At 35.8% G+C, this 25512-nt stretch overlaps 1 protein-coding gene across 1 annotated transcript in view; it reads right to left on the reverse strand.

The window, feature by feature from the left end:
• Positions 1–408: 408 nt before the first annotated feature.
• The window catches only part of Sans (SAM_USH1G_HARP domain-containing protein Sans), a 58741-nt gene continuing 33637 nt past the window's right edge, over positions 409–25512 (reverse strand). Inside the window, exon 2 of the mRNA XM_090404663.1 lies at positions 409–2098. Within this exon, the coding sequence (XP_090260789.1) occupies positions 778–2098 (1321 nt within the window). The 3' untranslated portion in view covers positions 409–777. The remainder of the gene's footprint in view (positions 2099–25512) is intronic.

Genomic DNA, 25512 nt, shown 5'->3' on the forward strand with positions numbered 1-25512 from the left:
GCTTGTGTAGTAGACCATAGAAAAGGGCATTCTAAATGTTCACTTCAGATACCACTGTTGCAGAAAGTGCTATTTTTGCTGCATATGTTTACTTCCATTGGTCTAATGAATCTTCTAACTCTGCTGGAAGGGTTGAATAATAATGAATCATCTAAATGAATTATTATGACTAACTATGAACTATCTACACCCATTAAGTCTTACTCATCGCAGGTCACTTTGTAGATAATCGATATTTACCGTTACTTGGTTATAATCAAATATTTGGGATTTTGAGTGACATTTTTGAAGCTACGCTTCGTACAAGAAATACAATAAAACAATTTTTACTTTTTCTTTTAATGTTTTGCTTTTATATTCAAAGATATTTGCGCTATTAATCTACAGTAAAGTATCTAATATCTCAGACGAGTTGTGAAGATATACATTTGGCTAACAGATATCTCTAGCGTGAATACTCTGGGTTAGTGCACGTTTCTGGATCATTCCATTATCTCAAGTGCAAACAGTTGATGAAATATGATGCAGTCAGTGTTTCACATTTGAGGTAGTTAGGAAGAAAAAGAAAAGAAATATCATTTGCATATTTACAGCTATACTTCAGATGTGAAATCAAACTCTATCATGTATAAATATTCACACAAAGAAGTGACAATATTGGTAGCCTTGCTAATATACACGTGGGGAGTTTACATATCCCCTTAGACGTGTCTTTACGTCGTAGGATATGCACGCACCGACTTGATAAGAGTAAAAGGTACGTTGGTTACCGTCCCTTTACAAATGTGAGTCGATCATTTCACCAGGATCTTCTATTGCCGATTTGCGTTTCTCAATTGCCTTAATGAGCTTTCTTCTAGGACCTAATGGAAGACCAAGACTCTTCAGGTCTTCTTCATTCAACAGAAGAAGGGAATCCAAATCAATTTTTTCCTTCGAGAAGATTGGCAAGTAATCCTCTAAATTGTGAGCTGCTAAAAATAACATAATAGGAATGTCATCGCCACCTTCTTCATCATCGAAGTTAGTGAGGTCGTCTTCATCCCATGGACCGTGTCGATTACGCTGAGCAAGGCTACTAGCACTTCCGATGCTGTCATCCACACTACCGTTCCGGGGATCGGAACCTTTTTCACTAACTTGGGGCGAAACTTCTTCTTCCTCATTTCCTTCGTCCTCATCATTATCGTCTGCCTCATCCTTGTCTTTATCAGGGGGGAGAGACATCAGTGTTCCCGACATCGAATTGCGGAAGGAGACGCTACCGAATCCTGGACGTTCAAAAATACTCGATGGTTCAGATCCGACCAGCTCATCTCCAAGCCCCGAATCGGTCGTGTGAAGAAAGTCGGGCTCGCTTATGGCACGGGAGAGTTCACTGTGACTGTCGAATAGGTCTTTTAAGGGCCTCCGCTGGCCGGCCGAGGAAGTACTTTGGGTATCAAATTTCGGCACATACATCACCTCAGAGTCCCTCCGTAAGCCAGATAACGATCTTATGGATCTCCTTCCATCCGTCTCGACCTCCCTCACTTTGAAGTCCACAGCAGTCTGGACGGTAGTCTGCTTTTTCTGCTGAACCTTCTTAGAAACTGCTCCAAGACCTTTGCGGGTCGTTCCCGCTCCCGTATTGATGAGATCGGAATATTTCTGGGAAGAATAAAGAGCTTTCGAGTCCCTCCGCACACTTTGGCCTTCTGGCATTTTGGAGCCGTTGACAATCAACTCATTGCCGAATAACTTCCTTCTTTGCCTTTCTAACTCTTTTTCTTCCTTCTCGGCCTTCCTCGCTGCTTTCCTTTGTAGCTTCTGATAATTCTTAATTCTTTTCTCGGCATCCATCACAGCTTTTTCTTTAAGCTTTTGCACCACCTTTTTGTTGAGAGCACTTTGCCTTGCTATGATGTCATCGAGATACCTGAGGATTTCATCTCTCTGGTTCATGGCGGAAATGTCGGATGCCGTATGGTAATCGTTGTCTAAAGCCCACATGTTGACTCCGAAGTTGACTAGGAATGAGACGCAGTTCATGTGTCCATTTGCAGCTGCACAGTGCAAGGCGGTATTACCATAATGGTCGCATCGATCAGGATCACCTCTGAAAATATATAAAAAATAATTCTAGTTATAAAATGATGAAAAACAGTTCGATATTATTTATCATTTTCTATTCATATGTAATATTTCTAGATTATACGTAAATGCCTTTATCCATAAGGACATCTTAATTTATAACAACATGCTTAACATAAAAAAAAAACACAAAGATAAATGTAACACTAACTTCTCAAAACGGCACATAATTTGTCTCTTTATATCAAAAATCGTAACTTTACAATATTTCTTCTGCAGCAAAGAGAAGACTTAATTTATTAAATTTTACTATGACAGAAGTCTGATTATAAGCCCCATTTTTCTACTCTTGGTCAAGTAAATTATTTACTTGTTCTGCTTTCAATGGCTTCATCATCATCTTTTCGTTTACGTATGTCGAAACACGTGCGTCTGTTGGTTGATATCCATTTAGTTTATCTTTCATCAATAAATTCCATTATTTTAGGCTTCTGTTGCAATTTTTTTTTTTTTTTTGCTTTGCTTTTATGTGAATTCCGCCGATGCAAGGCTGTAAACCTACGGTACATAATTAACTTAGGGTTGGACTAAGAATTAAATAATCCGGAAAAGAGACCAAACATGGAACTTTTTCCAACTACGCTACGTCAAGCCCCCAATAAGCAGATAGCGGATCTCAAACCATGTAAAGAATTTATCATCCCTACTCACGGTGGGAGTCGAACCTAACCTAGAGTTTATGAGCTGGAAAATGTGTACGCTATCTACCCAATGAACTAAAGCAGCAATGCATTTTTTATTATAACTATTCTGAAGTTTTTCTAGCAAAAGTGAGAACGTATTTGAGCAACCTGTGATTTAATGAACACAAAAACTGAGGTTTAAAATATTAGCGTGGTATTCCAGAACCTCTACATATTTACTAAAACTGCAAAAGATAATCGACGCGACTATATCTTGAGATCAGCACCACAAGTAATCATTCATTCTACCGGCGGCGAATTGGTTCTTATAATTATGTTCGGCAGCTGAACGTGTGTAGATTTAATGGTTTCTGTCAAAGATGGATTTTCCTAAATATGGCGTGACGAATACAAATATCAATCTCTTAATTTTATCGGCAACTCTCCCATGCCCTTTTATGTTAGCAAAAAGTCAGCTGTGAGATTCTACAAAGTAGCAAATTTATCGGAATGTAGACTATGTGATAAATCACACAACTGTTGCAATTTCGGAAAAAGCTTTTTTTTTTGTTGTTGTTATTGTTTTTAATACCTTGAAAGAAAGGCCGAAGAAGATTGAAGAGATTCTCTGAACGTATTAGTGGCTAAGGTCATTGACAAGATTCGGTTAAATAGTTGACATTCGTTCAAAGCGATAAAGATTTCTGTTAATAAACAGAAATGTCGCAAAAGAATTGATGATTTGTGTAATTCATTTTCTTTATTGTGTCAAAAAAGAAATGAGAAAGCGAAAAATTCACCCAATCATGATGTAAAATATTTAAAAATAATAAATAACCTTTTATGAGTTCAATTCATCACGGTGAGTTATAAGTTTAAATGTCAGCGAAGCATACGAATATATATAACCTTGCTCCATTATATGTTTGAAGGGAAATGGCACATTATAAAGCAATACGTTATTCAAAAACGTAACAACAAATGCCAATATGCTATATTCATTTCCATCCGGGATATCTTTTATTACTTGTGCATTCACCTGCGTTGACCAACAATATCCAAAGTCCGTGACACAATCCACACGTGCTATACAGCGCATTTGGAATGTCAGTTTGGTTGTTTATACAGGTACAAGAAAAAAAAAAAAAAAAAACGAAGCAAGATTTTTATAGAACAAAAGTACAAAGGCCATCCGTATGGGATTTGAAACCGGGCGTCGTTTTTGGCGCACACACACACACCCTCCAGTCAGCAATGAATGCATGAAAAAAAGCTCTTTTATGTCTGTTTCCTTCTCGGATTTTTTTCCCTTCTGTTTAACATGAACTTAACGAGCACTTGTTGGATTTAACACAACTACAGTTTGTGTTTTCCGTTTCTGTTGGTTTTGGGAAGAGGATAAAGCAGTGGAATTAACTGTTGATATCCTGCAAGTAAAACAAGCAAAGAGAACATTATTTACTCGGTGATTTACCATGTTTCACTTCAAAAAGAATGTAGCTTTGATGGCTACATTGTACACAGATTACTCTTCGTTGCCGAAGAGCAAGAATTCCTGTTAAGACTAATGATGTATGTCATTAGTCTTAATGAGGCTAACTTATATAGACTAATGACGTAGAAATTTGGTGTCGTAACTTTAAAACGTGTATGAAAAACATGAACTCCTACCCGGAACCAAACAATAAGGACTTCATCAGTTGCTTCACTTAGTAGAGGATTTAATAACAGTGAAGGCAGTATGAGTCCTTACTGCTGCTCAGAAGGAAGAAAGAACTTTAAACGAAGCTTTCTTTTAAGCAGTTAAAGATAATTGGTAAAGTGTTCTGAAGATTCCAAGAATGGCTGGTAATCACTGGCGAGAAAGAAATCCAAGAAAAGGTGATTTGGCTTTCTTTCTTGCCTGTAGATGTCTAGACACTTCTTACTAAAATGGCGCAAAGACACAAAAAAGAAAAATAAGCTGCATATTTCGATAAAATGCATCAGACTCTCTTTGAATGCGACGTGTCTGCTCAATCGACAGGCTGCTGGTTCGAATCCCATATTAAGCATGGAGGTTTGTGTCAGACAAACTCTTTAACATACACGAAATCTAATCTTGTAGATCAGGAAATCTAAGTCCAAGGAACTCATTCTTTTTTCGTGAAACAGCTAGTTTTCTTCTCATAGATGTCGCGTTGATCTCCATCTGAAAAGAGAATTGTTACGTCAGCTGGAAAATCGATGCTATTTCTCTGTGTATGACGTTTTGATTTGTTACTACTTCAGGGCTTTGTTCAAATGTTTAGTATTAGCTGCAGGTCAAAAGCGTGTCGATGATCTAAGCAGCTAAAGTTATCAAACAGTAATTTTGTAATTTCTTCTCATAAAAAAATAAGCAGAGCAAAAAAGACATTTTCATTTCAACGCCGACCTACAGGTTAGACCATCAAGAAGTAATCAGGTATCTTTGTTTCCTAACTTGCCCCGCCTAAGGGTTTTATAAGTAGTATTAGGTGGGCCTTTATGTTGAAGACACAGAAGTCTGATAATGACCACAGAACAGTTTTGCTGTTCTGTAGAAGCTTCTACTGTGGGAGGTGGTCGTGTATCAGTACAAAAGGGAAATTACTGCAAGATTAGCAATCCTTAATTTACGGAAATGGGGTTATCTTCTCTCAAAGCACCGCAATTTAAAAGAGTGTAGGGCAACCAGTGACGCTTAAGGAACATATCTTCATGTTGTCATTTTCTTTAATATATTCGAATAAGAAACAGAAGGATTGTGCGGTAGTCTACAAGAGATCAACAATAATATTGCATGTGGCAACAACATATGAGCCTTGTAGTTATCGGAATCAAATGAACATCTTCTCTGGTTTCTTCAAAATTACGCTTTGATGACTCTCTTCAACCTTTAGCGCTGAAGCTATGAAGGTAGATGGGTAAACAGGTAATTCGATTAATTCATAGACGGTTTTTTGTATACCAATCAGCAATTTATAAATATTCTTGCTGTGAAAAGTTGTATCATTAGGACAGTGGCATTTGTGTATTGTTTGTATTTTGCATCCGGCTTGTCAAGACCTGTATTGTGACCTTGGCATTAAGAGTCTGATACCGAACTAGGACCAGGCAGGAAGCAGGATCAAATGCAAAATACCTTTTCATGATTTTCTGGAACAATTTCGTACTTTTACTATGATTCTTTAATGATACTAATAACTATGAATGAATTACTAATCAGTTCATAGCGTGATCTCACACACCCTATTTTTGCTACTTGTTCCAGAATGACAGGTATTGTATTCCACTTTTAAATGAAAAAAAAAACCTTTAGACAATAAAAAAATACATTAAGAATTAAAAAAACAAAACAAAACACAATTACACAATCTTCAACAACAAAAAGAACAATAAAAAGCCAATCAACTAATCTTCAACTTACTGCGAAGGTGCAATAGATGGGAAAAAATTCTGTCAACTATTTTAAAAAATAGAAAACACAATATATTAAAAAGAAATCGTTTTAATATAAAAACATATAACAGATGAATTTTCTAAAGCTGAAACTTTTAGAAAAAAATAGCTTCTTGGAGCTAATATCATTGAACTAGTCATGTTCGCGTGACTTGATACAATAAAAAGAATTTTAAAAAAATATAATAAAATAAAATAAATACGGCATCCTGTTTTATCAACTGGCGAACTAACATCCGTATATATTCGCTACCCGCTCCCCCCATCATTTCATATTATGCTCTCGAAATCTGCCATTGTAGCACTGATATCAATTGCATACAGAAAGAGTAATAAAAGCACAAATGGTCTTTTAGGTGTTATTCAACGTCAGCTAATAGGAAAAAGTTATTAGCTTAATGTTTAATGGAAGAAGAAAAAAATCAACATAAGCGAATTTTTTTATATAATTCTCATGTTTAGTATTATCCTATTTTATGTAAGTCCCATCGACTTACTGTGTGTAGTACGTTATTATTAGTACCCTAGGTGGGTTAACCACCTTGCTGGCCATTATGGATCAAATACGCATCCTCATACGCTTCGTATCCATCATATATTTCAATGTAATATCAATGGTATTACAGTTTTAATATGCACTTCGAATCCATGATAACCTTGATGTCTATAGACGTCTTGGCCGGTGGTTTGGGTTACGTAATCTTGGTCTCGCGACCAAATATGGAACTTTTCAAGCTATGTCAAACTTCCAATAAAAAGAATGGTTGTCTTATCCTAGGTGATGAAATTCATTTACCAACACCAACGTCGTTCACCAAATGGATAGGATAACCATTTGTCCAAGCTAGATAGTTTACCTGGATATGCATTCACCGAAAATAGTTTATCGAAATAGCAAATCATCGAAAAAAGTTCATTAAACAAAACGAAAGGAGATTTCATCAAGATAGCGATTGACCGAGACCTCAGATATTTCTGGTTTATTTGAATTCACTGAAGGTGCCACCTACTTTTAACAATAGTGCCCTTAGTTTTGCATTATTTTAACTGTTTATACTCGCTTTTCTAGTGTCGCAAAATCAGTTTTTTTTTTTTATACTTCAAAAATATAACAACTTAATGAGTCGGATTTATGCTCGTATGGTTGCAAAATTAAACGATAATAAACAAAAGTGAAAATGAAATAAAGGATCAAAATGCATAATTTGATTATTTTGTTGCTAACAAGTAAAAATAATCGTAAAGCTTAATCTGGATTATTTAGAATTAATAATTTTATCGTGTAAAATGTGAATGTAAAACATACGTAATTATTTACACTAACAATATATATATATATATATATATATATATCGAAAAAAAATGCAAGTAAATCAGTTCTTTGGGTGAATTATGATAAAGAAAATCATCGAAAATTATCTCTGGTTTATTCGATGAATTTTCGATTTATTCGACGAGTTGCTTTTTTTTTTTTTTTTTTTTTTTATCCCTAACGATCTTCTGATCACTTTTCTTTCGATGAATTACCATTTGGCGAAATGCCTTTTGTTGATTTTTTATTATTTTTTTTTATTATTATTTTTTTTTTTAAACAGAACCGGTTGAGTGGCAGTTTATATATGCGAGGAAAGAAATGTCTTAAATTTCAAAGGGTTTTGGCCTTGACCTGACTGCATAACTTGAATCGCAGCAGAGGAAAGATTCCACTGGAGAATAATAATGCATGATAGCGTAAAAAAGTTGGTGCAAAGATTAATATCGACCTATCAGGATCTTCGGGGTAGTGCTGAAATTACTGGAAAAGTTGGTGACAGCTTACATACAGAAGTTGGTTGAGGGAGAATCTACGTATAGTTTGCAATTAACAGCATGGGTTTACTAAGGGAAGGTCATGTTTGAGTAACTTGCTAACCTTTTATAATAATGGTTTGGATGAGTGAGACAAGGAGAATGGAAAAGACAGCAAAGTCCATGATAGTTTTGGACTTTGCTGTCTTTTGAGAGGACAGAGCATGGATAATTGGCAGAGAAATCGAAGATGAAACGCATTTTCGAGAAAATTCATACAATATAACAAGGATGTTTCTCATTCGCTTTTGTTCAACCCTCAGCTAGTGTTAGCAATAATGGATCCATTTTTAAGGTTCCTTAAGATGTCACTGTATTTTTCGTTGGAAAAAATGAAAGTGTTGTGGAGAAGAATTAAGCACGACCTCATTTTTTATTTCAAGTTTTAGGACCGCGACAAATCTTCATAAGACTTTTCAAATAAAAGTGATTTAGCTTATCATACACGGTCTTTCATGAAAAAAAAAAAAAAAAAGAAGTTTTTCACTCCTTAAAAGAGAAACCCACAAGGACATCCGCAATTAACAGACACAATACACGGGGTCTCATAGCCTTAGCTGCTTCGGCAGTTCTTCAGAATAAACCAAACTTAAAATTTACTTAATCTCGATACTACTGAAGAGTTATATATTTAGTGTAGAGCACTCTGCTATTCAGTAATCAGTTGTGGTTCGATGTTTAGCTGCGTGCAGGTGTTTTCATCCCCAGCATTTTACGAAAAAAACGTTGTTCAGCTGTTATGCAATAACATTGCATCAACACGATCGCAAAATATGGCTCTTCACTAGTAACGGGATATGTATATGTGTGCATAGTGATTCATATTGCTTGTGCAGGTTGTGTATACAACAAAATGACTAAACCTTCCAAAAACACTGCGCGGAGTATTTTTTTCATTCATCAAACAGGGCTGTAGTTTCTTTACATCAAATAAAAGAAGTCTTTAACTTGAAAATAAGTCTTACAGTGAACCTCTTAGTGTTTATATATTTGTGAGGTTATAGCACAATATTTCTGCTTACTGAAACATCTTGAACAAAGCAACAAGGGAAACAAGTCAAAGAATAGGAAAACTACGAGATGGCAACAATGAAAATTTGTTAAATTAAAAAAAAAAATATTTTTTTTTCATTCATCAAACAGGGCTGTAGTTTCTTTACATCAAATAAAAGAAGTCTTTAACTTGAAAATAAGTCTTACAGTGAACCTCTTAGTGTTTATATATTTGTGAGGTTATAGCACAATATTTCTGCTTACTGAAACATCTTGAACAAAGCAACAAGGGAAACAAGTCAAAGAATAGGAAAACTACGAGATGGCAACAATGAAAATTTGTTAAATTAAAAAAAAAAAAAAAATCTGAAAATTCTTAACTATTATTTGATACGTACTCTCTCTCGTGCGCGCGCTGACATCAAATACAAAGGGGGAGAAAAAAGTAAAAACACCCAAAAGTTACGCATGAAGTTCCTAATAAAACATATACGCTTCATTTATGGTTCGTCACATCGTATCATAAACTAACGAAAATTACACATAAGTAGCGTTCTCAAGCGACTATCCCGCAAACATGAATTTGATTTGGATCGCGTGCTTACTTAGGATTGCCTTGGCTTATGACCAATATGTGGACGAAATTGCAGTTCAAATTATAAGATAAACATTTTGGAAACCCAACGGAGCTATTGTGATAAGATCAGATTAACCTCGAAGCCCCTTATGGTTTCAGAATTGAACAAGGACCAATACCCATTTTGAGAAAAGTATTCTATTATTATCAGATATATGCGATAATTAGCACTTATGTGATGGTTGACGCTTAGGGTTTTAAAGATCTTAGGGTGGAAAGAATAGTCAAACTGAAATATGCTTTAACTGCGAATCAAAATAATATGATAGCAGTTTGATTATTATTATTTTTTTTATATTAATCTAGGCGTATCAGTTTTCTCAATATTATATCGATATTTTCAATGGTTTCACTGCAGTCCCTGCTGTTTTTTTTTTTTTTTTTTTTTTTTTTTTTTTGTAATCATTTCGAAAACAAGTGGAATCAGGGATTCAAACGTATACCAGAATTCTACAGTATAACAAAATCCACGCCCTTAATTATTGGAGTGTTTAAATTAGTGAGGATTTTCGATCTCATAAGTACCGTAGTTCCATATCTACAGAAGGAATTATAGAGAATACTTTCTAAAGGCAAACATTGCATAAAAATATATTTTATGTACTTTATATATAAACAAATTTTTACTTTTAAAAGTTATAAGTACACTGATATATAAAAAAAAAAAAAAAAGGCAAGGAACATAAAATACAAGGGATCATGGGAGGGGGGTGGGGGTAATCCTGAAGCAAATTTTCTTCAGATAACAACCAAGATACGAAAAGCAACATATAAGCGCTCATTAGACTTAAACTTGGTGCGATTTAAAATTGCAATTATTTCAGAAATCCTTTGAAATACTTCCATGACATAACAAATGTCACTATTGACATGGATTAACATCGAAATTGAAAACTCAAATTATAGATATTAAAATCAGGTTAAGACGAGAAAGTAGCCAAATATGTGTTTTCCTTTATGTTTATTATTTTATGGGACGTCGCTACTAAAATCATCATGTTGACGGCTGTTTAGGTGAAAATGCTGATCCGAAGCAATTGGACAGAACTTCGTTCGTAATCCCAGATAATTAAGTTATAAGATTTTAAATAACTTCGTACTAAATTGTTTGTAGTATTCAGCATCTGTTGAAACAGTCAAATCAGCATTCAGCTATTTATCTTGGCATGAATTCATGCTCGAACAATGTTAGATTCGTTCTGCTAGCACTTTGTACTCAAAGAATTAAAGTTTCTGGCTCCTCATGATTAATCTCATGGGGGGGGGGGGGGGAGTTCAGACTAGAAAATGCTGTTGGAAACGGATACTACAGGCTACTCAATTTTTGGATTTAAAAATAACTTCGTCAAGAATTTCTGACGCCAATTAAGGTAGACTAGTCAAGGACATTAACAAGAATTTAAAAAATGACAAAAGAAAGTTAACAGGTGAAGGTAATTTTTCCAGCAGAGACTGAGGTCACATGATTACATGACCTTGTCAAGGACAACAGGTGTAACAGTCCAAAATTCAATTATGGCAATTATGCAACAATAGACCATATGGAATGTACAATTCTTGAAATATTTTTTGTGTGGGAAGAGAAGAATAGACTCAGTGCAAACTTCTATTCAGAGGTGGCCGGTGTGCACGATGCTTTTCTCTTGGAAAAACAGATGTGCATAACAAACAATTCAAGAGAGAAAAAAATGCATGACCGGTTTCTATTTCTAATTCCTCCTCCTTATTTGGAAGTCTGTCAATTTCTCTGTCACTTATACGCTGTGATGTTTAAATACAAACACTAAGTTAATATTCATTAACTTAGTGTTTATATTTCTTATAGAAAATAAACGGACTATTTCCTTCTGAGAAGGGGCAGAGAACAGATTTGGTAGGAGCAGCACGTGTTTAGTGGAAAAGTGTCAATGCCCAAATATCTTAATAGCGTATACAACCATCTTATAAATAACTTCCACGTTCAAATAATCTGTCTCCAATGGCTAATTTGAATGCAGGCTACCCTGCGTGTCCAAGATAATTTATTGAACTTATCGGATAAAAAGAAGGAATTCAGTATTGTTCCATTTACAGCTAATCAAGCGAGACCCAGATTAATCAACATGGGAAGCTGTATCAGAAAAACGTTGAATTTATTTCCGGGGGAAGGGTGGAGACAAATTCTTATCAGAAAATTTACTTCTAGGCAGCCCACATTTATTGAGAAAGCAGTTGAAATGTTTAATTTAAACTGAAAGCTTGACGAGGTTGAAACTAAATTATAATAGCATTCCCAAATTTATGATAAATTGATGTTTCTACGATGAAAAATGTGTAAAATATAAAAAAAAATAAATATTTAGAAAAGTGACATGGAAACGTTTCCAGAAATAATACCTATAAAAAATAAAATAATATTACGTTTTTTTTTTCTTTTAGAAAGAGAGTCACAATAAATGTATAACCACTACAAATTGAAATGACCGTATTCTTTCATTGTATTGTAGATAACAATTGAAATGGTAATTATGTTAAAAAAGAAAGACTGCAATTTGATCTGAAGCGCCATCTGGTAAATTGTTTCTTGCATCATCTGAAAACTATAATAATAAAAATTACTAGGCGTTCACAATGTAACAGAAATCTTGTAAATTCATTTGGTAACTGAAGAAAAATAATGGAGCATTTCAAAATTCGCATCAGACCAATAAAACAAGAGGAAAACTGTAAAAAAATTACGGGAAATGGAATTATTATAAGGAAACTGTTACTACTACACAATAGCTTTTGATTAGCCCACACCACAACTGAAATAAAAATTTTACAAAGATACTTTGAGGCGTGTAATGGATATAATTACTAATCCTTGAGGTGCGAATTATTGTTCACTTAGCCATTCAATAGATGATCGTACATATCGTAATCATTTCTGGTCTTTGTGTGACTATATTAGTTTCGGCGCTCGGAACTGAACAACTCACGGAAACAAACAGTCATAAAAGCCTAGCTATCGAAGTACTCCGCAGAATGTAAATGGCGTGACCTTAAGGCACGCTTTTCACACTGTTGTTACGTAACAAAAGCCATTTATGCCTAAGGACGTGATGTTCACGACCATGCCATTATCACCTGCACGCCAATTGCAAAGCATGCATGAGCTTCTTAAAAAAATTAAAAGAAAAAGAAAAAAGAAACCTCATAAATATGAGGTATCGCAAGGTTCCGGATAGAACTCTCTCTTTTTACTATCGCTTTCAGCTCAAGTGTAATAACATTTGTTCTATTCTTTCTCTCTCTGCAATAACTTACTGAAATGCATAAATGACGTCATATCACTTGCTGCTAAAGACGGTTGAAATTTTCTTGTAGAATTTTCTTAATCTTTTAGAGCAGATTGAAATACGATACTTAACCGACATAACTCACTGACCTCGTAGTTTTAGCTGCTGCAGTCATAATTTCAAACAACCAAAACAATCAAGGCGGGATCAACCGTCTTCGGATTCCATTCAGACAAGATTCAAAATCACCTTGCAAGTCATAAATTTATAAACCGATCTTGAAGTCAGGAACCACGTGCCTAAAGATCGTATGGCACGTGTCTGACAGGTACGGATTTCTGCTGCCCCCACCATTCTTTCGACATCTGACAGAATGAAACTGAGTTAAACATCGCGAAACGTTAACGAGGTTGAACTTACCTGACCTCATGTGATGTTCCAGTTATGTAGTGAAGCGCAGTTTAGAAGAAACAGATCGAGATGTCTGATAACACAACATATCGGGTTGACAATCAACTTTAATGAGAGGCAGATTAACCAATCATTTTACAGCAAGGAGATCTATGAGGAAACGATGTCGTAACGTCTATTTCGATCTAATTTTAAAGGGTCCCACAGTTTTTGTAATGAGGAGTTGAGACAACGTTCTACATGGAACTGTTCAAGTACTTACTAGTGTGTTCTGGGAAGAAATTGCTATATTTATTTGTTATGATTTATTTGAATTCTTAATGGTTGAGTTCCTTTCAGGAATAAAGTGTAATTTCATCTAATTGGAAGTGAATTATTCACATGTAAACAGCATAGGAAAACACTAAACGTGATAATCAAACATACAAGCCTTAGAAGCCTGAATATGAATAAATAGATAATTAACTTGACATTAACACAAATATTGACCTACTACAAGTAAAAATGCATAAATTTGTAATCATAGATAGGTTTTATACATTTTTCAGTTTTTGAGGCTATGATACATGCAGTTCTTTAGTTAATGTGTTTCATCGCCTTTAAAATATCCTTTGGCTAAATATAAACTTCATATAAGTTGACGCAACTATTTTCAAGGTTTGAAATATATTTACTGTACGCCCACAGATGCGAAACCCTTCGACACTTCTGCGCATGTCAGAAGAAGGAGAATCCATTTCGATAATAGGGTAATCAATCCGTTTTGTGGGATGAGTTGTTTATTATTACACCTCGAAAAATTAACTTTTCTTTTATGAACATCGTAGTTTTTAAAGTGGTAACTATTTTGCTTGCATAACAGTTGGAAAATTTCACGTATAAAGCACGTGATTTCGCGTGTTGATGACCGATTCGTACATCCTTTATTTCTTTCTCCCCTTCAGCATGAATCGACTCTTCTTGGCGCGTTGCCAGACTAGGGTCTCGGATCTGTGGTGGACAGTACTAATTTTTCTTGGATGGGATTCACATAAAAATAAATATTAATTGTCAACAGTTTATTTTAAATATCGCTAATGTAAGTAAATATAAGTCAGAAAGCCACTCGTTTTATAATTCCATACACTAATTTTTTTTTCATTATTATTGTTAAGACTGTCTTCAATTTGTAGGCTGACAGTGTAATTTCAGATATTCCCAGCTGGAAACCATTTAGGAATACCACACTGTAGGGTTCCATTTCTGCAAGTAAAGCACGAGGAAGAAATAGTTAACTAAATGGCACTAATGGGATCAAAGTAGTTGCCGCTCTGATTTCACTTTCGGAAAATTACACAAAAGCAAATTTGCTTAAAGAGAAATTTGCCGAGATGTTTATTTGAGGCACACAATTCGCCATCAATTATTCCAGTACGCCAAGCGCATCTTACCGACCATCTTTTCCACTAAGTTGTCCTAAATTACTTCGTGTTATCTTAGCGGGTCGTTTGTCAGTGAAGCCATCTGACCTCCGGCAAAAGGCGGGTTGATTTCGAAAGCTCCATAATAGTAACCTACGAGACTGTACAAGGTTTTGATATCGTTGTGTGTGTGTGATGCAGGATTGTTCTCACGAGTGTTCATACTTAGCGACGGATCACTGGCACACCCATGAGCACCTCGTATCGCATCGACTTAATGACCTGTGTCACATTCCAGTCTCGCACGTTATCCGGCACACCATCTGTCATTCTTTCGTAATGTAGCGGCATTCTTTCTCATTTAGCTGTCTTTTCAGTTGTGATGTGGGGGAAAAAAAAAAAAAAAAAGGCTGACGACAAGTATTCCGTAAAATCAGGGCAACGTTAATTCAATCTTCACATTTTTGTTGGTGCACATTCCATATTTGTTTGTTTCTCTTGTATGAAGAAAGTTGTATAAATATTAGCATTTCAATTAATCTTTCGTACTATTCATTTTTCTCACTATTCTAAAATTCAACGTAAAATATCTTTTTTTTTACGATTAAAAAAAAAGCCTGGTCAAACCAGCGCCTTAAGGTTTTAAACCTAAAATATTTACACTACACACACAGTTTTAAATGGGTGTGGCGCATCCCTAAAATACATATTTATTACTTTTTTCCCCTTCTTATTTGATAGAATCATCTCAAGCCTATGTAAACCACATAGTGACGTCACTGATGAAAAATTCCTTAAAATTCCTTTTACCTAATTTTCGTATGTAAATTTAAAGTTTTTTAAATATAAATTTTTCGAACTTTATAACTTACATGAAACTTTTATTTCTTTCTACAAATCTCCCTCCTTTCCTTTTTTTTTTTTTTGTGATTACTGATATGGTTTAATCCCCTCCCCCCCGTCTTGTTATCTCACATAGTAAGATTTTTTAAAGTCTACACCTAAATGAAGTACGGTTTCTGTTTTCAGTCTCAATTTTTTATAGTCATCTCGTTTCAAAAAAAAAAAATCGAAGTTCTGACAACTACAGCTTAGGGTTGTGGTAATAGAGATTAGAAGAAAACTATCCCAGAATTTTTTGGAAAAAAAAAAAGAAGTCGAAACGTAGTCTACAGCAATCTCTCCTTAGCCAAAGGTTGGGGTGAGGCATACAAACATATGAATAAATATTCACTATATAGTTGAGTGAGTTATGTCGATTTGATTTTGTCTAAAACTAAATGACTTTACTGGATGATAACCAAACTGCGAATGGCAACTTATCACGCAATCATCTTTTTAACAGAGATAGTGAAGACATCTGTGGACGATTTATCATTCATCTCTAGCACAACCTGATTGTAATTGCAGACTCAGAGACCCAATCTTAATCCAACTGAACAGTTTAAAAATGGAAGAAGGAGGCTCTGAAACTAGCCATCAGTAACGCTTCTTTGTGTCTTTCCAACTTCTTTTGTGGATGCTGCCCGTAAAAATGAGAAAGAAAAAAATACTACACATACTGACCACCGAATTAGAAATCTTTATGCGGATATACGTAAACGTCACTTACTACACGTATGTGCAAAATACTTGGTCACGGGCATCACCACGTGTTCTAGGCAATGGTGTAGTTAGAGCTTTTGCCGTCCGGGGCGATCTCTGAGTTTGTCGCCCCTCTCAATACACACCAAAATTGCTACAAAAAGTCAAAACGACGTATAGGGAAATAAATTAAAACATTATGTTTATTTTTGAAGTAAAACTTTAATTTCAACTTTCTAAAATGTTATTTTTCTTGCTTTTCTGTTAGCAAAATCGTTGATGACATTGGCGAAGTCTATTTCATAGTAATGTAGGTAATTCTTAATCAATTTTATTTAGAAAAACTCCTCTCGCAACTAGCAACACTTACAGCAATTGTGAGGAAAATTCGCAGTAGTATTACAATATTTGGAAATGAGTTCTCGAGACTGTATGTTAGAATTAACTACAAAAGTTCAAAAAGGTTCAAAGTGCCGCCCGGGGCGGACCTCCCCCTCCGCTCCCCTCTGGTTCTAGTCAACTATTTAAAAATGCTTCTGGTCAGTAATCGTCAACGGTGTTAATCCCAAAGAGAAAACAAAGCATCTTTTCGAAGTTCGATAAAGGACTTATTGTGGGTGCCCATTTGGTTGGAGCCACGATTTTGAAAACAGTAAACCTGACTGCTTTCTCAAAAGGAGAGATATCCCGGCTATTTATTCAGTAGAAAATAACCCATATTGTTGTCTGAGAGGCGTAACTGTGGTCCTAAGACAGTCTGCCAGAAACGAGATTGCCGTCATCTAAGAAGGCTTGTACTCAAACAGAAATTCGTGTGTGCAGTAATTGACCGAAGTATTTAACGAAAGCTGCTCTCCAGCCATATCTCACCGAACTATACACGTGAGATTGAAACAATGAACCCAGGTTGCCTTGCAAATGCAATTCGTTGTCCTGGGGGTGGTGTCATGGTGTGGGGCATGTGTTGTTGGTACTGAACGGGTACCCTGATATTGCTGGAAGGTCGGGTGTTCTCCAAGGCATACTGAACATTGTTGCCGATCAAATCGATACTGCAATGTTGACTTTTTATCCAGCAGGTGACGGTTGTTCATGTCCACCACGCAAGAATTGTTCAGCAGTGGTTCAGAGCATGATACCAACTTCGAAAATTTTCCTTTGTCACCACAAAGCCAGGATCTGCACCCTAGTGAGAATGTATGGGTCATGTTGAAAAACAGATCCGGGAGCAAAGTCACCTTCCGTCAAATCTGAGCCAATTAAGGACTGTCTGATGAACGTCCGGTATGCTGCTGTAGAAGCAGATGCAATTCAACAACTGGAATCTATGCAAAACTCATGTGGGCTGCAATTCGTGCTAAAGAAGGTCCAACATGATATTAAATAAAATTTTCTAATTGATTTTCCGATCTACACATAATAAAGGGCCTTGTTTGGTTCTATGTATTCTTGAAATATTCTGAGTCTGTCCAAGTTTTTTCTCTGTTGGAGCTAGCTAACCGATCTTCCAGTGCCTTTTTACAATATTGAAATACAATTTATTTGATTCATGTTAATAAATAAAACAAATACGTTAATTAAACAAATAGACGTCTAAAATAAATACATTTTTATAATAGAATGGGGAGAAAGCCGTGTGGTTCTTTAGCTTACATCAATAATTCTGATACAAAAATTTCTTAATCTGATCTTCCTTTACTCTCTTTCACTTCTTATCAGTTCATACTATCTGTCATTTATATTTATATTCATGTCATTTATATATACGTTACCTGTTGTTTCTTAGAGCATTCAGCAATGCATGAGAATTGCCTCTTAAAGATCGCTGAACTGTAAATCTAAAAAATTAGTTAAACTAACGTTTAATATGATTTATTGTAATGAGACAGTCTGCAAATCAGTAGAGCGTATTTTTTTTCAACAATATTTATGACAAGTTATCTGCTTTACTCTAAATCACATCTGATCTTTCAAAAATGCCAATCAAAGTTAGATAATTGCTGCATAGTTTCGTTATCTATTAAATGTGTATTGGCATAATGTCTTACGGGAGCTTTAAGAAAGTGTTCCCTTAATATTCGCAAAGTGACATCTATAAATTATCCAGGTAAGATTTCAGGTTAACGCCCTACCTTAAAGCAAAGTATGCATCAGTATATGTCCATGACCTTAGTTTCAGGTTATATAATAAGTCATTAACAACAAGATTGAATCAAGAGTCTCTCTATCGGACACACACACACACACACTCACACACACACACACACTCGCACACACACACACAAAGATAAAGCAGGAAACTCGGCAGCTCCTGTAGATGCCCTTAACAATGACTAGACAAACCCTAGAACCGATTATCCAGATTAAAGGTAGAAGATTAGACTCGCTATACACAATACAACCAGTTTGGCGTATAGAAAATAACCATGGTAATCGGTCGTTAAGTAGGTCATCACGCAACTTTCAAGAATGCATGAAGCGACATGGGAAATATCTTCTTATTTGCTAACAATCCTTTACAGCTTTGTTTATAGTAAGTCTATTACGGTGACAGCAAACCGAATCACTCAATGCGTCTCCAGACTCCGTAAAACTAGAATATCAGAAGGTAGCTTCTGAAGTTTCATTTTTATAGCTGCTATTTGCAGCAAATTGCTAGTAATAGAGAATCGAGAAACCCTGTTGAAAGTTAACTGCACTATACGCGTATTATGTTTGTTAAAGGTAGAATAATAAGTCATTCAGTTGCTCTGATAGCGGGAGATAGAATACAACAATCACTACAGATAGCAAATTTACTGACTGCTCAAATGTTATCGTATTGTAATCCTCTTTGTTATTGTGGTAATCAAAGTATCATTTCATACATTTGATGTCGTGAATTTTTAATATTGGGAAAAGGGGAGAGTATTAACAAAAGATTGGGGAAAATTTATGCAGTCTTATGAGTAATCGGCGTTGAAATTTGCATGTTATTCAAATTCTTCGTGGGCTTATAGGGCATAACTTTTCGTTGATCATTAAGGTGAAACAAAACTGGTTTGATTCGTTCGCTATTGTAACTATCTATCTCTTTTCTAGCAGTGCTTGCGAACTCATTAGGCTGGAAAATCGGGAAATTACATGAAGCAAAGAAAGTCTTGTTATTCTGTCACAGGAAGATAAGTTTGCTTTCAATAAAGATGTTCGAGAGACAGTATAATGCTATCGATTTTTTTTTTTACTATGACCGATTACGGAAATGAAGCTTATAAAGTCACCGTTCGTCTATCACGAAACAACTACTTGGTCGCAGCAGCTTATCCAGCATTGTTCAATGAAATGTTTGAACTGGTTGCAAGTGACTTCGAGATAATATTTGGAGTTAAATTCAAGGCTTGTAGACTATAGTGACAACAACATTTTTTTAAACTTTATTTTTAGCGTAAATTCGCATGTGACGTCATTTTGACGCTGTATCATTTCCAGTGACGTACTCAGGATTTAATCTTGGAGGGGGACGAGCACTCAAGATTTAATCTTAGGGGGGGGGGGGGCCGAGTTGAGTAGACGATTTGAGAATACACACTACGCATTGCATACAAGCTACGACTGAGCATCAACAGTGATCGCCAATATATGATACCCGTGATCGCCTCTGGCTCGGCTCGCGCAAACGAAGTAGCGCCCGAGCACTACTTCGTTCGCCTTGCGTTCACAGCGGCTAGGATTCCCGAGAGCTATAGGGTATTCCCACCTTATGTGACCGCTAATTCATACGTAGCATAGAAATAGAAGACACAACATAAATTTAAAAAAAAAAAGAATTTTAATTAGGAAACGATTTTTGGAAATTTTTCTAGCGTTTTTTCCTTTTTTCTTTTTTTTTTTGGGGGGGGGGAGGGCCCCTTGTCCCCCCTGGGTGCGCCAATGATCATTCCTATATCTCATTGTGTTTTGGGAGTGAAGTTTTCTGTTACAAGAAGTGGGTGGGTCGCAGATGTCCTTTTCACAAAGAGTTAGTAGGACAATTACAAACATCCATGCCCCTGACGGGATTCGAATCCGCAATCTCTTAGCTGGAGAGCGGATACACTAACCACTCAGCCAACCAGGCCGGCCTGCTGTTGATATGAAAACATTAATTCAAATCCGTTCTTAATCAACCAAAGGAATATATTTTGCGTACACACTAAGAGATCTTTGAAGACCATATAATAAGCAACTTGGTTGTCTAGTAAACCAACCTACGGTACTTTCCCGATTTTCCAGCCTAATGAGTTAGCAAGCACTGCTACAGGTTTACCAATGAATGACCTGACATTGGAATGCTAAGTAGAATGGTCTTCATTATTTCTCTGCTTCCTCTGTTTGGTTGGATTATTGTTTTCAATCTTATCCAAGCATTTGAAACTGAGCTTATGTTTAAAACAATTCCTAGAGCCATATGGATGCATTTATTTCCCATCCCACTTTAAATCCTTGCCAGCGATCGTTTATTCAGTGGTTTTCAGGTAGGGAAGTAATTGAATGTTAGGGGTTTTTCTCTGTTACTTAAAAATAATTCAAGTAAAAAAAATTGGATTATAATTTGAACATAAAGATTTGTCGTATTTCTTAGGAATGGATGGAATATGGCCTAATTTCTAAGCTGAAAGATAGATACTAGAATATGACATAATAATAATAATAATAATAATAATAATAATAATAATAATAATAATAATAATAATAATAATAATAATAAAGGACACAGAACAGAAAATAACATGGAAATTGTTCTGATGCAGAAATATCATTGATAGCATGAGACTTTTTAATATCTGGTTTGGATAAGATTCTCCTGATCGCGTTTTTTCGAAAAATTAAAGGAGACTGTGAATGTTCCTTGTATGGGGCAGCACTGCAGGATATTTAACAAAACTGATAATGCAAACATTGATGATGTTCTTACAAGAAATAGAAACCACACACACACACACACACACACACACACACACACACACACACACACACACACACACACACACACACACACACACACGCACATTCTACCTTTACCATGAGTTGCCTTGACTTGCACTACTTTGAGGTTCAGCTAGACTTGCAATACGTGCAGGCGCAAACTTGACTTGTTTGTCTGTTTGCTTACTTGGGAAATGGAGTAAAACCAAGTTTAAAATAGCTTGGTATCTTTAACATTTATTATATACAAGGTAAAATAGTTTCTACATTTATATCTCATCCGGAGATTTTTATTTAATAAGGTTAAAACACCTTATGGTAACTTGTTCTGGTAAAATACTTATAAGCTCTGTATTACTAAAATCTTGGTATTTCTAGCCTGGCTCAAACTGATGAGACCGCAATAGGGGTCGGAACTGGTGGGGGCTGACTTTGAGAGGCTCTTCTTGGGGGTAGGTTTTTGCCTGTCTCTGAGTAGGGCCACCGCTGAGATGATGGCTCTGGCTGGTGGTGGGGTGAGCCTGCCACTGGGTAGAGCCAACGCTGAGAAGTTCTTCTCGGTGACGGAGTGAGCTTGTCACTGAGTGGAACAACGCTGATTTGGACGGACGGTCTTTCGGTCACTTATGGAGTGGTCTAGGGATCGTCCTAATTTTTAGAGAGGTCTTTACTTAAATACACCTCAATAAAGGTCGAAACCGGTGGGGGCTATTATGAGTTCGCTCTCTTAAGGTTTTTTGCCTTAAGGGAGCAATTTGAGTCTCCGGGGAAAGTGTTTTCCGGCACGGCCCGGTGAGGGGCTTTGTCGGTGAATGCTTTTCTTCGGAATATGAGCGGTTCTGCACGGTGGTGGTGGTGGTGGTGGTGTTGAAGGCATTCACTAAATGGTGCCAACGCTAAGATGGACGGTCTTTCGCCCACTATTGAGTGGTCTAGGGATAGTCCGAATTTTTAGAGACGGCTTTACTTATTCAAAAGGTCGAAACCGGTCTGGGTAGTGGCCCCTTGCCTTTAATACATAGCATCAACATCTCCTCAAGGAAATGGGCTGTGCATTAAGGGTAAATATTAAGAATAGTGATCAGAGCTTATTCTACCTTTACCATGAGTTGCCTTGACTTGACTACTTTGAGGGTTAGCTATACATGCAATACATGCAGGCGCAAACTTGACTTGTTTGTCTGTTTGCTTACTTGGGAAATGGAGTAAAACCAGGTTTAAAATAGCTTGGTATCTTTAACATTTATCATACCCAAGGTAAAATACTTTCTATATATATATATATATATCAGGGTTACCAAATAATTTTATAAACTTGGTTATTTTGCTCCTAATCCCAAGTAAGCAAACAGTTAAGTTTGCGCCTGAACGTAGTTCAAGTCTTCAAGTCTAAAGGTGGTGCAACACCAGGGCAACTCATTCTACAGGTGAGTAAAGCTGTGATCACTATTCTTAGTATTTTCCATAATGTAAAGCACATCTCACTAAAAGATGTATACTGCAATACATTATGGGTGGGGTCACTACCGAGACAGGTTTCAACCTTTTTTGAGGTCTCCTCAGTGAGTAGCTAGACCCTAAATACCAAGGTTTTAGTAATACAGAGCCATCTAGATCCTCCAGAGATTCTTATTCAAATAAAAACACCTTGTAGCAACTTATATAGGTAAAGTTGATAAGGCTCTGTATTACTAAAACCCTGGTATGGTATTTAGGATCTAGCTACTCACTGAGGAGACCTCAAAAAAGGTTGAAACCGGTCTGGGTAGTGACCCCACCCATAATGTATTGCAGTATACATCTCTTAGTGAGATGTGCTTTACATTATGGAAAATACTAAGAATAGTGATCAGAGCTTTACCCACCTTTAAAATGAGTTGCCCTGGTATTGCACCACCTTTAGACTTGAACTACGTTCAGGAGCAAACTTAACTGTTTGCTTACTTGGGATTAGAAGTAAAATAACCAAGTTTATAAAATTACTTAGTAACCCTAATATACATTATTCCCAAGGTAAAAAAAAAAAAACTTATTTACATATATATATATATATATATATAAGATAATCCCCTGGCTGCTTCCATGGGTAACGAGCGACTATAGAACAATCTTCTTCACGCATTAGATGTAAGATGTAATACTTTTTTGCGACCAAAACAAAATAACAAAACAATGTGAGAGCAAAATGGTCGGGTGGAATTAGACAAAAGTTGTGGCCAGTAGTTTGACAAACGATCAGAAAGCATGACTGTCATCTGAAAAACGTAAATTTTCCGGGTTTACCTTTTCAAAATTTCCACCACTGAGCCTCCGTAGCATAACTGGTATAGACGATGTCCTTTGGCTGGAAAGACCTAAGTTGGAATCGCGTCTAGGACTCCAAGAATCTTTAGAAGACCTTTCACTTGGTGAGTTAACCGGTCTCATAACACATAAATAACAAACAGACCGACTAGAAGAACAAACACACTAGCCTCATAGATTTCAATGCTCTGGGTATAATTCCAAACAAAAACAACTTGTTTGTATTATCCACCTTTGGATAAATATCATGGAAATCTAGAATTTTGGAATGCGATATAGCGTTGCGCTTCTCACAGCAACGCTATATCGCTTTCTCCACACTTTGCACTACATACATCTCAAGAGTATCAACGTCTACAATTCTAAACTTTGATCCTAAATATTTAGTAGAATTCTGATAACCTAAGCATAGCAATTGAAGCCTTTATCTTCCCGTCTTATTTTTGTAACACCCAATCTTTAGATAAAATGATATTTCTCTTCCTTGAATAATACGGACTTCTACCTCTCTTGGCGTAACTCTATTATCATTATCTCCTCCTCACCATCTATGGAATTAGGTTTCTCTTTCGCTGAAGGCTATTGCTTATCTCTGATTAGCTTTTCACTCTATACAAATTGCAAATCCGTCCAACCATTGAATACTATTCTTACATTTGAGGTGACGCCCAGAGCAACCTAAAAATCCTTCACTGAGGAGAAAAGAGAGAGCAATTAGCGACCGATATTTTCATCTCTTCACCCCATTCTTTCTCACAGATGCTGTTTCTGATCCAGTTAATATTTCTGTGATCAACTGTCAGTATAATTGGTATCAGTAATTCTCCAATTTTCTAATTTTAAAACACACTGTGATTATTAAACACTTCTTTACAGTTCAGTTACAAATTCACAGAAAGATTTGTCCTCCTACTCTTCGTTCATTCCTTCTACTAGTGTCATATGCAACAGTCTTTGTTGCGTATTTTTAAGCAGTATAAACTTCAGATCTTAAAACTCAACGTTAGCAAATTTCTTCTCTCCCCTTGACTCTCTGCCGATTCATAACCCTAATGTATTATAAGCTGAACAACTGTCCGTGTATAGAATTACCATAATATATCGACAGTGTAAATTTCCCTGAATTTTTTAGAGGTGTTGTTTTCAAGATATCCTTAGAATAAAACAACACTAGACGCATTGTTTCATTCTTAAAAATATCGAAGTGTTTTATGTTTTGCTTTCGCGAGCTGAAAGGCCATCTTCTTATCTTCAGTCTACAGATGCGAGTTCAAATCTCACTGTTGCATGAATATCTTTAAGTCTTTAGATGGTAACGATTATGATCGCCAGTATGAAATTCAGACCACGTTTCTGGCATTACCTCCCTTAGTCTATTCATGGTATTAATGCACTTTAGATTTAAAACCTTTCTTAGTGGATTCTCGAATATGACTAAAGGTCAGTGAAAAGTTACAAATACGTGGATGAACTTTTATTTGCTGTTTATCACATGTACAAATTGTGTTGCGTAAGTGTTCGTAGATAAATAACTTTCCATTTGGAAAAGCTACTCAAGGTTTAAAGTAACTAATCAGTAACGAATTTATTAATAAATAAATTTACATATTAAAAAATTGCTTTATTAAAAATATTTCATCCTCACCACGAACAAACACCAATAATAAAAGTTTCGTATCAATAGCAATGACAAGTGCAAACGAATATCGGCGTTAGATCGCAGTGCATTGGTTTCGTGTAACGATAATTGAAAAAATATAATTTTCATATTTTCAACAGTGACACTCGTCATAATTCAGCCTTATATCTATAATAAATAAATAATTATAAGTTATTTTAACAAAATAAAATAAGATTTACAAAAAATAGTTCACCATGCACACGCATCAATAATAAACGTTTCATATCTCATA

The sequence above is a fragment of the Typopeltis vanoorti genome, chromosome 2 (assembly GCF_054136105.1).
Source record: "Typopeltis vanoorti isolate ZY-2024b chromosome 2, IOZ_Tvanoo_1.0, whole genome shotgun sequence".
Lineage (NCBI taxonomy): Eukaryota > Metazoa > Arthropoda > Arachnida > Uropygi > Thelyphonidae > Typopeltis > Typopeltis vanoorti.